This window comes from Microcaecilia unicolor, chromosome 5 (genome assembly GCF_901765095.1).
Source record: "Microcaecilia unicolor chromosome 5, aMicUni1.1, whole genome shotgun sequence".
Classification (NCBI taxonomy): domain Eukaryota; kingdom Metazoa; phylum Chordata; class Amphibia; order Gymnophiona; family Siphonopidae; genus Microcaecilia; species Microcaecilia unicolor.
The window spans coordinates 234306424-234319510 of NC_044035.1; the positions used below are offsets into that span (position 1 = coordinate 234306424).

Sequence of the window (13087 nt, forward strand, 5' to 3'; positions counted from 1 at the left end):
GACATGGAATCCACACACCTCCTCGGGGTTGGGTCCGAAAGAGGTCGGTCCCGATGGGCCTGTACCGCAGAAGCCCTCGAGGCAGGTGGAGAACCACTTGATGGTTCACTGCTGCCAGCTTGTGATGGTCTCTGGACAGCCATTACCTGTGTTCCCGAGGTCGATGCACTCTCCGATGCCGACATCGACACCGCCAACCTTGGTACCGCTGTCGACATCGAAGTACCAGGCAAAGCCCCAAACAGGCATTCCCGTTGAGCTTGTCTCGACGTTTGTGTCCGCTTTTTAAGGCTATGACACAACTTACATGCGTCTGGGCGATGGTCAGGCCGAAGGCACTGGATACACCACGTGTGAGGGTTGGTGCCTGAGATTGCCCGGTTGCACAGAGTGCACTTCTTGAAGCCGCTGGTGAGTCTCGATGTCATCGACAGAAAAATAGCAGCGGCGAAATCAAAATTCGCGATGGTGCCAAAGGAAAGGCACTAAAAAGGGAGAAAACCCGTATGGGCAGCCAAAATGGCCGCACACGACGACGAAAGGAAACTTGAGGGCAAAACTAAAGAAACTAAGGGAAAAAACTTTTTTTTTTTAAAGAAAAAATGAAACAGCTCGTTCCCAGCACAAACGGAGAAGAAAAACCAGCGAAAGTCGGTTAAAAACGAAGGCTCTTCTTTTCTGGGGCACAGAATCGCCATAAACAGCCGCTCTTGACCGCGGAAAAAAGAAGACTGAAGTGGGTCTCTCGCGCGATGGGCGGGAAGATGGCCGCGCACTCGAAGGCTTCAGCAACTTTTGTTGCTAGGAAGATTTTCCGGACCTGGAGCTGCCGTGGATGTCACCCATATGTGAGAACAAGCAGCCTGCTTGTCCTCGGAGAAATGATAGAACACTGCGAAGCTAGAAGAGACAGGCTGAAAAAGCGCCGACATGCAATCTGTTTTTGGAGCCCTAGGTGACAGATATAAAAACTACAAATTACTTGTAGGTGGACACATAAGGAGGTCGTGGCCATCTGTGAAGCATCAGATACAAAAACCTTGTACATTTCAAGATACAGATACATCTGGTAGAAAGTTTTCTTGCAGCAACTAATTTATCTTGAAAGTAGCTCCAAGGGTAGAGAATAAATGCTGCTCAATTCCCAGGATATGAAAGCTAGTAACTTCAAACATGCAGGAGGTGACCCTTGTTCTGTGTGGTCAATGATGGAAATATCTGAAGCCTGTATGCATGCAGAACACAGGTATTTTTGGGAGAGAGAACCAATTCTGTGATGGCCAATACAGGGTATGAGAATCATAATGCTTGGCCTCTGATGTTTGTGCAGGGTGTTTGCTAAGAACAGCATGGAGGACAAGCATAAAGGAGGAGCAAAATCTAGAGAACTGTTAGTGCAACCCTTTCCTTGCCAGGTGGTCAGGAGATGAAAGACTCAATCAACAAAACAATAGGTTTGCATTTCTGTTGCTGGCAGAGAGGTCTATTCGAGAAGTCCAACAAAATTTAAAGATATTCTGCAAGGTTGCTAGATCTAGGGGCTGCTCATGTGGCTGAAGAATTCTGCTGAGCTTATTGGCTATGTGGCTTTGAACTCTGGGAAGATAAGCAGCTTGTATGTGGATACAACTGTTAATGAAAAAGTTCCAAAACTTTGCTGCTTTCCAGCAGGGACAGAAGGATCCAGTCCCTCCTTGTTTGACATCAAATATGGCAACTTGGTTATTTGTTTGAATCAAGACTGAGATGTCTTGGAGAAAATGGGCAAAGGATTAAAAGGCACAATATATGGATTAAAGCTCCAAGTGGTTGATGTGAAGCAGCTTTCCTACTTTGACCATATACTCTGGATGACGTGAGGCTCTATCAAAATTTTCCTGGGCATGAAATTACCTGTGGTTAGGACAGCTTGATATGCCAATGGAGCAAAGGAAATGAAGATCGGTAAAAGAGGTTGAGTACATTGGTTCAACTGGAACTTGAAATCCCATTGAAGCTTTCTCATTTTCAGTCGAGCGACAGGAACTAAATGCACAGCAGCAAGCATGTGACCCAGCATTTTAAAGTAGAATCTAGCCATGACCTTTGTGGAAGTTTGAATACTGCGGATACGCAAGATCAGTGGCGGTCTTGAGTGGCATCTTGAGGGCTACTTAAGAAGAGGCAGCTAGGCAAGCACAAGTACCTTCAGCCTCCTGTTAGGATGCCTTTGTTACCCTTGGATTCTTGCCCCTCGTTCTTATGGAGGCACAATTAGCTAGTGCGGAAGTCTGTTCACACAAAGATTGCTGGCATTGAAACCATGCCTCCTGGGATGCTGATGCCACAGTGGACATCCTGAGTGGCCTCTTGGGGGCTACTTGCGAGGAGGTAATGTCACCCACTTGACTCAATCAATAAATGTTGCATCTTACCCATCATTCCATTGATCACCAGCTGAGTCTTCAGCTACCAAAATATCATACTCCTCTGCAGCATATTTCTCCCAATCAGAAATGTCCTGGCTTTCACGTTCACCAATCTGGACACAAGAAAGACTATTTTTAGTGTGCATTTCATAGAGGTTCACTAGTATGGGACAAGATTATATATTCTTAGCAGTTACCTTCAGAATGGAAAATGGATCCTTCTGTTCATGGTCCAGGTATTTTTCAAGGTTGAAAAAGGTATCAAAAAATACATTTGCTTGTTTGCAGTTCTTTAAATCACGTAGAGTAATTTTCCCTGCAGGAAAGTTTAAACAGAAATCAATCAATTCATAAAGTTTATTTAGACAATTCTACCTACATTATATACCAGGCATTTGCTTAAGGATCAAGGGGTTTTCATTCACTCAAAAATGTTTTGGTTTACAGAGGGAAAATATCAGAAAACCCCTTAATCCTAAACTGTTGTAAAAGGAAAATATTCAGAGGATATTTTGTTAAAAATAAATTGTAATGAATGATTTGTTGTGGCTTGGAAAAAAAGTCCAAGTTTGCAAGAGAAGGCACCACCATCAATACCACCTTACATGCCTACGAAACACCTATTCATTCAAGAATACATGTGCCCTTCTACTTGTTCCAGCAGACCTCATGCAACTCCAAGTTGCAGCATTTCCACAATTATAGAGCTGTTCCCTATGTAAACAATTTTATAGCATTTCAAATTTGATTATGCTTGAACAACAACAAAAAAAAGGAAAACTAGATTGAAGAAACAGTTGTTTTTTTGGCATTTTCTCCTTAAGAGGGCAGGCACAGCATCCTTGATTCCTTCCAATTCTAGAGATTGGTAACATAGTAAATGTCAGCAGATAAAGACCTGTATGGTCCATCCAGTCTGACCAATAAGGTGGCCAGAGTTGTATGTGGCATTCTTCGCAGGTTACACTGCTTAATGATTAAAAACTGGCATCAAACAGGGCAATCAACTTGCCACCCTTCATATTGGCAGTTATAATATGCAATCTTGGAACAGGAGTTAAAATTGGAGAGTGAGTATGTCCTGTATGATAGAGGAAGCACTTGCTCTTTGATTTCAACATCCCTGCAGTGCTGGAGGCCAGAGATGGCAGAAAACAGGGAGATCAGCAGGAATGAACTCCTGGCCCCATCTACTGCGTGGCCCTGAGCTTTTTGCCAGATTCACTCAATAGTAGCTGTGTCCCTAGGTAACAGGTAATATGGGGGATGGAGGGGACTGCTGGAGAATTGAGCCTAATCGATTGATCGAGACCAAAGAAATTGGATTTGACTTTAGCTCATGCTTTTCTTAGCATGGCGAGGTATTTTCTTGTCTTTGGAGGGTTTATAATCTAAGTTTGCACTTGAGGCAAAGGAAAATTAAGTGGCTTGCCAAAGACCACAAGAATGGAAATGGGATTCGAACCTAGCTTCCCCGGTTCTCAGCTCACTGCTTTAACCATTAGGTGGCTACTACACTCCAAGGGGAGGGAAAGGAGGATGCCAAGGGGCGTATATAATTTTATACCCCTGAACAACCCCTGAAAAAAGCTCCCTCATTGGGGCAGTAAATCTCATTCTTTGGGATGGGTCATCACTGGTTTCTCTGCTGCTTTATGGTGAGGCCTTCTAGAGTTCAGGGATTTTCTTTTGGCAATTTGTGAAGCCCAAGAGGATTTGAAGGTAGCACCACATTTTTCAGCTGCTGACATCTATAACAATTAATACACAGCTTATATTCCACAGTTACCATTCTAGTTCACTATGGATTACCAAAGACCAACTAGTCATTACTAGGATGTCAAAATCTCAATTTACATTGCACATAACCATTGTAGATAAATTAAATACTCAAGAATTTTTGAAGAGAACAACTACAAACAATGTATTTTGGCAGGGCCGGTCCTACCCGGTAAGCGGGGTAAGCGCCGCAGGGGAGTGCCTGTCTTCAAGGGCGCCTCCCTCCCGGCGGCCCACCCAGCTGTTCGATGACTCGACCAATGGGGAGGGGGGGTCCAGTGGTGTCCTCTCTGCTCTGGCCTGCCTGCCCGTGCGCCTTCCCGCCGGTTCTTCCCTTGTCTCCTTCGACTCTCGACGATGACGTCATGACGCCAGAAGGCGCGCACGAAGGTGCCGCCTCGCCTCCTCCCCCTGCGGCACCTTCTTGCGCGCCTCCCCTGCTGGAAGCTGAAGCCTGCCCTGAAGTGTCTCGCATCTCAGCATAACAAAAAGTGAAGTAAGTTGAAGTTGTAATATGTTTTGCAGTCACCTCTTTTAAGCCTGCACAAAGCACAAAAAGCTGAAGTTGGTCTCCCGTTGGCCCCTTTCCGACTCTAGCTTACCACCATCCAGCAGATTTATCAGGTTTTTCCTGTCGAATGCTGAATTGTAGATCCGGTATTGGCCCAGGTGAAAACTGCATTCTCTTCAGGCTAAGGGTCCCCTTTGTTTGATAAAGTTAAGATCAGATCAGTGACTCACATCTTCAAATATCTGATCTGTTTTAGAGCATGTCCCGTAAAGATGTGAAAAGAGGGGAACATCCTTTTCTTTAGAGTAAGGGTCCCTTTGTAATATTTTTCTGATATTGCATGGTAGGTGAAATTGTATATTAATGATATTGTTGTAGAACGTTATACTGGGCCAGATTTACATATTAGGTGTTAATATGCATTGGAAGAGGAAGGGATTGCCTGTTTCCCTTCCCCCTGTAGCTTGATCCTAGAGAGCCTCACACCGATCAAGCTACACTAAGTGCTGTTTTCCACTTTTCCTAGCCCTGTAGTAGACTGAATGGCACCAAACATAAATGGATTTTTGTGTCATTTCAGACCTATTTCAGCTCTCAAATATCCCAGCGCTTTCCAGAGCTGATTATTGTGACCCCTTGAAGCTAAGTGGTTGTAAACCCTTTATTTGTTCAGCAATCCCACAAAGATGCACTCCATCTCTTTCCGCGCCTCCTATTTCCTTTGCATCTTGTGCTCCCCTCTGCCTGCTGTTCTTCAACTTGTTCTTCACCTTTTAAGGCACTGGGCTGAAAAAGGGGACAGGGTGGGAGAAGAGAGAATGAAGATGCTAGACGGGAGGGGGGGGGGGGGGTGTGCCAACTGATAGTCTGCAGGGGGGCACCAGAGACCCTAGGACCGGCCCTGTATTTTGGCACAAATATTAGCAGCTGCAAAAAGTCAAAGCTGCCTGCAATTCAGAGTTCCCCTTGGATTCTGAGTTGCCAAAAGAAAACTACTGAAAATTAGAAACCTCAGCTATAGTGCCCTACTACTGTGCTCTTGGGTAAAATTTGCACCAAAACCTTAAAAGTTTGCATATTTGAGTAAGATCATTTTTGTTTCGGAGTTTTACTTAAATTACTATTCAAAGACAGTGGTTATAATGTTTTATTTTCATAAATATAGTATGCAAAATTCGCAGAATTATAAAATATTGTGTGCAGAATCCTTAACTTTTTTTTGCACAGAGCTCCCACAGGAATAATATTTGTTGTGGATATCCTGAAAGTCTGACTGACTGCATATGTCCTGAGGACTGGGTTGAGAACCACTATCCTAGAGAATATTCCACATAGCCTTATTCAGGCAATACCATCTTACAAAGGAAATCTAGTGAACAACAGCCAGTGGTATTTGTGATTACTTTACAACACTAGAAACCAAAAATGATGGAATAAAAGATCATACCATCCTTTCTTCTTCCTTAGAGATCTTCTAAGCTTGCCCCATGATTTATTGAATTCAGATGAGTCCTCATCTCCACCACCTCCACTGGGAAGTCGTTCCACATATCCATCATTCTTCACTTAGATTACTACCCTTTTACCTCCATCCTATGCTCCCTGGTTCCAGAGCTTCCTTTCAACTAAAAAAACTGGCCTTCAGTTCTCTCAGCTGTATCCATCTGGCCCCATCACTGTCTATCTTTAGTTTAGCTGGCTCCTCAAGAACAGTCTCCTGAAACTCATTCAAGGTCTGTCTCACTTCCTTTCTTGGGTTTACCTTCTGTGGTCCTATTCTTGGCCCTTCATCTGAACACAGAACAGAAATATTTGTTAAGCAATTCTGCTTTGTCCTCAAACTTCTACATATTCCTCCTCTTCACCCTTGGGTCTCACAATGCTACTTTTAGATTTGTTCTGTTATTACTTAAAAATTGTCTTGTCTCCAAACTTTACTCTATTATCTATTTTTGCTTTCCTGACTACTTTACCAGCTTCTATGAACTTTCCCAGATATTGTTGCCTGTCTTCTTCTTTCTGTAACCTCTTGCAGTTTATAAAGGCTAGCCTATTTTTCCTTACCTTTTCAGGTACTTCTTTTGAAAACCATAGCAGCAAACCTTTCCTCTTATGTTTATTTATTTTTCTAACAAAAAGGTTTGTTCCCTTAGAACAGCTCCTTACAGTTTTTCCCACTGCTTTTCTACTTCCCCACAAATGCTCCCATCCAGCTATCAACTCCTTAAGGTATTCCCCCATCCTAACACAGTTTTTTTAAGTCTAGAACACTTGCTTTTGAATGAACCCTCTCCACGTGTTTCTTAATATTGAATCACACTATCCGGTGATCACTGGATGCCAGATAACCAACTATAACATTAGAAACACTATCCTCATTCATATGCACAAATGTCCTGTGTGGCCCCATCCTGTGTGGTTTTTATTACCAACTTCTTGTACAGTTCTCCATATAGAGAATCAAGGATCTCCCTATTTCTAGACAACACAACGGGTGGCCTAATCAATATTTGACATATTTAAATCACCTATCAGTAGTACTTCCCTTTTCATAGCTATATTATGAATGCCTTCAATTAAATCTGACCTGTATTTCATACCAATACCAATGTAAATAGATGTCCCATTCCTTCTTTCCATATTAACCTACAATGCCTCCCTATAAGTCCTGCATTTCTGTTGCTTTGATATTATCTTTTAACAGATAATACCATTCCTCCTTTCTTTCTGCCTATCCTGTTCTGCCTCAATAGATTATAGCCCAGTATAATTATATCCTCCTCTTCCTAATACTTATTTCTATACTGCTACTAGATTATATGCAGTGATATACACAAACAGACAATCCCAGTTCAACAGAGTTTACAATCTACTTAAAAACAGACAAGCAAAACACAAAAGAGATTAGGGAGTTTATATCCCAGTCATGGTTTTCAGTGAACCAAGTCTCTATGGCTACCACTAAATTCAAGTCAGCCTCTTCCATCACAGCCTATAGATCCAGAAACGTATTTCCCGCATGAAGGGCATTAGTATACACAGCTTTCCAGATGTTGCCTCTTTTCCCCATTTCTACAGAGGTATTTAATATTTTACTTATCTGAGGGTTTATATTAACCTGGGGGCTTTGTTCATCCACCCCTGACAATCCTAGTGTAAAGCCATCTTCAGTAGGTTCGCTATTTTCTTGTGAAGACCTTTCATCCCTTCTTTGATAGGTGGGCACCATCTCTGCTCAGCAGCCCTTGGAAAATCATTCCATGGTCCACAAAACCTTAACACACTCAATGACCTCCTCTGCTCAGCCACACATTCATCTTCATAATGTGAGATGGCTTTAGTGTCAACAGGGAGGATCAACAAGAATACCACCTGCATACCCTATCTGCTTTACCATCTCCCCTAGAGCCAAGAAGTCACTTATAATGCATTTAATGGGAAATCTAACAGTATCATTCACGTCAACAGTAGACTTGATGAGTCTCAGCAAACTGTCTAACGTTTTGGATCTTTTCACCAGACAGCACACTTCCAGGGATATCATGTCAGGCTGGCAGATGGCTGCCGCTTTACCCCTCAGAAAGGAATTACCAGTCCTCACAACCCTTTGCTTTCTAGTGGTCACTGATCCAGCAACTTTAGGGCTTTTGAGCTCTGGTTTCTCTTGTCCCTGAGATGTCACCTCTTCCACCTCCAAGGCTGCATACCAATTCTTCAGTTCGAGGGAAGATGCAGTCAGAGTGATTCTGCTGGCTCTGGTGATCTATGTCCAGTGTCCTTTTTCAGCAAAACTGCTTCTTCCCTTGTGCTGGAAAACCTTGATGCTTCAAGAAGCATTTGATATATTTCTCATTGTCACAAATGTTTCTCAGCCTCACCACTCTGTTCATCTGCTTGTTTCATAAGGGATTCAACCTGCAGACATCTTGCACAAGTAACCAGTCTCATCTTCGATCTTGGTTTCTGTCTGGACAGACGCAGAAGCTGTAACGGGGGCAACAGAATTGGTGACACGATGTTTCTCAACCATAGCTCAGTTACAGAACTTTTGTACCTGTTGAAAGAAAAGAGAAAAGATCTATCCAAGTCTCTACCTTTTCCTCAACCAGCCTCCTTTATATAAGATCTAACCCTCTGTTCTGATTCCCTGTGTGTAGTCTGGCCTGCTTGCTCACCTGTTTTTGGGGTATGCAACCGTTTATCTTATCCCTTCTAACTTCAAAAGTGTGTTTTATGTATCTGATGTGTGAAATCTACTATGTTCCTTTTGTACACTTACCTCAAAGATTTGAGAAGATATTACTAATTAAAGCCCCCAGAAATATAATTGTTTTCTTAACAGGTAAGGAAGTAAATAGGTCAAATTTTAGTTGATATCCTTTTCTAACCTATACTAAACATTTCTAATTCAATGGAGCTAATTGATGAGTGGGTCTATATAAGCAAGATGTGACTGATGGGGAGTGATCCAACTCCTTAAAAGTGCTGTAAAGATAATTAGCTTGTCTCTGCCTTTAAATTGGAGGTTAGAAAAAGAGCTCTATAACCAAGCAGATAAACTCCTCAAAAATAAAATAAAAATAAACAAATCCCCTTCTATTAAAGCAATAGAAAATGATTCCAGTGCTAACCCAGCAACATAAAATGAGAAATTAAACTCTCTACCCCTCTTTTTTTTTATTGTTTTAAAGAAATCAAATAGAGCACTTGATATAAAAAGCCAGAAAATCAGCACAGTTTGTTTTGGCTTCAAGTGTGTAACTTGCTTTTCTGTATTTTTGTAAAGCCATTATACTGCAATATATTTTAGCTATATTTATTTTTGGTTGGAATTCTGAACAAGTGTTGAGGAATGATTTTTTTTCTCTCATACTGAAGCTGAAAATAATGAACATTCAAGGCCTTGAAACAGTTGCTTTTCCCTGCCCAAAGAATCCTGCAGCTGTACAGAATTTTGCCTGACCTCAGCGACATCTAAAAGGTGTGCTCCATGTCTGTTATAAGAACTCTAGGTATGTGTTGTGGTTGCTTCGGGAAGAAGGTGGGGAATGTATGTGTTTACTATACTGGAAAGTAACGCACCTTGAATGTAGATTTGGAAAGGCATGTAAATATAATTGGGTCAAGTTGTCAGGAATTTGTTTTTATATATATAAGTTGCATTTATTACAGAGGCTTAAAACAAATCAGAAAATCTTTCATATCCAAAACAAAGTACAAAATTGCCAAAATCAATTAAACAAGAAAAGAAAACCATAAATAGCACTTATAATAATGAACTCTTGAGAGTGAAATAGAATGAAAAGCTTATGATCTAAACAATACCTCAAGCTCAAAATACAACTTCTTTTTATAACCATTTTTCAATTTTTATAAAAGCATCCCCCACCCTACTTCCCACTCAATAACTCATCTATTATACCAAAATGTGAGAACAATTCACAGTGCACAGTAAGCAATTTCTTATAACTTAAGAAAAAACAAACCAAGAAAACCGAAGTTGTCAACATACAACTCTTGAAACAAATGGTTCCCAGATCTTTTCCCATGTAGTCAATGCTCTGTGATGCTCTGCAAGCATTTGCTCCATTTCACTAACATATTTCAATTTAGGAGGAGAAGCCTTTGATTTCCAATGACTGCCCACATTTAATCTGGCTGTACAAAGTTAACCAGTGCCTGCTGAGCCAGGGTCAGATCTGATCTTTTACAACTAAAAAAGAAAACAGAATAAAGACTATATTGTAACGATGGGATGCATCTCACTGTGGCAGGAAAAATAATCCTTGGTGAGAAATTCAGACAATGTGTTTCTAGGCATTTAAAGTAGAAGGCAGGGGCCGTCTATAGAAGCAGGCCACTTCCAGTGGTCACCCCCAGCAAAAGACAAGATGTGACAATAGTAAAGAAAGCAACGTAAACAACGTTAGCAAATCACTTTGTACCAACAACAGTAGAAAGTGAGACTAAACAAAAAACTAAACAGTAAGATGACACTGCCACTGAAATGTAGCTGGAAATCAATGACCACTAATGGTCGCAGTCTAGGCAACAAAGTTCATGATCTGCAAGCTCTAATGTTAGAGGCAGACTTAGACATTGTTGCTGTCACAGAGACATGGTTCAGTGATTCCCGTGAATGGGATGCAAACATACCAGGCTGCAATATATTTAAGAAGGATAGAGATGGTCAAAAAGGTGGAGGAGTAGCTCTGTATGTGAGAAACAATATCACAGTGACTGAAATGCAGAGGGCTTGGGGAAAGGAAGAAGCGATATGGATCACCTTGTAAAGAGAAAATGGAACCTCTATATGGGTGTTGTCTACAGACCTCAGACACAATCAGAGGAACTAGATAAAGATCTGGATACAGATATCCAAAAGTTAGGGGAAAAATAGGAGATGCTGTTACTGGGAGATTTCAACCTGCCAGATGCACATTGGTAACTTCTATCTGAATAATCAGAAAGAAGAGAAATCGTGGATGTCTTTCAAAGCGCGTTGCTCAGACAAATGGTGATGGAACCCACAAGGGAAAGAGTGACACTGGATCTGGTGCTCATAAATGGGGAAAGGGTATCTAATGTCCGAGTGGGTGCCCACAGGGGCAGCAGTGATCATCAAACGGTTTGGTTTGATATAATAGCTAAAGTGGAGGGCAGCCACTCAAAACTCAAAGTCCTGTATTTCAAATATGCTGACCAGTAAAACGGAGGAGTACCTGAAGAAACAGCTGATGGGCTGGGAGGACATAAGAGAAGTGGAAAGGCAGTAGTCCAGTTGAAAGGAGCTATAAATATGGCTACTGACCTTTATGTGAGGAGAGTGAATATAAGCAAGAGAAAAAGGAAACCGATATGGTTCTCCAAGGAAGTGGCTGAGAAAATAAAGACAAAAGAGTTGTCGTTCACGAAATATAGAAAAACTCAAAAAGAACACAGAGAGGAATACCGGATGAAACCGAAAGAAGCCAAGAGAGATATACGCCTGGTGAAAGCTCAAGTGGAAGAACAAATGGCTAGAAATGTAAGGATGTGAGACAAGAATTTTTTCAGGTGTATTAATGAGGAAGATTAAAAATGGAATTGTGAGACTGAAAGATGCTGTGAACCGCTATGTGGAGAACGATGAGGAAAAAGCAAACATGCTAAACAAATACCGTGTTTCCCCGAAAACAGGACCTACCCCGAAAATAAGACCTACTGGGGTTTTCCTGCAAATTTAAAATATAAGACATCCCCCCAAAAGTAAGACCTACCAAACTTTTTTTTAAACAGGGCCGCCGAGAGCCACCTGAGGTCGCCCCCCCACCCGAGGTCGCGCACCCCCCCCCTCCATCGCTCCCGGAACTAACCTGAAGCTCTTTTCACCTTCGCAAGTTCGGATTCGAAGCAGCAGCGCAGCAGGGCAGACCTCTCTTTCCGTGTCCCACCCTCGCCTGACGTGACGTAACGTCAGGCGACGGCGGGACACGGAAGGAAGGAGAGGTCTGCCCTGTTGCTTCGAATCCGAATCCGAACTTGCGAAGGTGAAAGGAGCTTCAGGTTAGTTCCGGGGGCGACGGAGGGGGGGCCCGGCGATCTCGGGTGGGGGGGGGGGGGGCGACCGATGTTTCCCAGAAAATAAGACATCCCCCTGAAAATAAGACCTAGCGCGTTTTGGGGAGGAAAAATAAATATAAGACAGTGTCTTATTTTCGGGGAAACACAGTACTTCTGTTCTGTGTTCACGAAAGAAAATCCTGAAGAACCACAATTGGCTGGCAAAGGTACATATGAGAATGGAGTGGATATAGCATCATTCAAGGAAGAAAGTGTTTATGTACAATTTGAAAATCGGAAGGTGGGAAAAGCCATAGGACCGGACAGGATCCATTCCAGGATATTGAGGGAGCTCAGAGAGATTCTGGTGGGTCTCCAAGGATTTAAGATTTGTTTAATAAATCCTTGGAGACAGGAGAGGTTTCATGAAGAGCTGATGTAGTCCTCTTCACAAAAGTGGTGACAGAGAAGAAGTTGGAAACTACAGGCCGGTAAGCCTCACTTCGGTTATTGGAAAAGTAATGGAAGCGATGAAGGAAAGAATAGTGAATTTCCTGGAATCCAATAGATTACAAAATCCATGACAACATGTTGTTTTTGACCTAAGTCAGTGGTTCCCAAACCTGGTCCTGGAGGCACCCCAGCCAGTCATGTTTTCGGGATACCCACAAATCTCTCTCATGAATATTCATTGTCGATATCCTGAAAATCTGACTGGCTGGGGTGCCTCCAGGACCAGATTTGGGAACAACTGACCTAAGGTAAATCGTGCCAAATGAATCTGATTGAATTCTTTGACTGAGTGACAAGAGAACTGGATCGAGGATGAGTGCTAGATGTAATCTAC

General features: G+C 42.2%; 1 protein-coding gene across 4 annotated transcripts in view; it reads right to left on the reverse strand.

The window, feature by feature from the left end:
- LOC115470596 (serine/threonine-protein phosphatase 2A regulatory subunit B'' subunit beta-like) overlaps window positions 1-13087 on the reverse strand; it is a 221493-nt gene that overhangs the window by 13478 nt on the left and 194928 nt on the right. For all 4 annotated transcript variants that reach the window (XM_030203885.1, XM_030203886.1, XM_030203884.1 and 1 more), the window contains 2 exons: window positions 2606-2724; window positions 2415-2521 (listed from right to left, as the gene is read on the reverse strand). In XM_030203885.1, the coding sequence (XP_030059745.1) occupies window positions 2415-2521; window positions 2606-2724 (226 nt within the window). The remainder of the gene's footprint in view (window positions 1-2414; window positions 2522-2605; window positions 2725-13087) is intronic.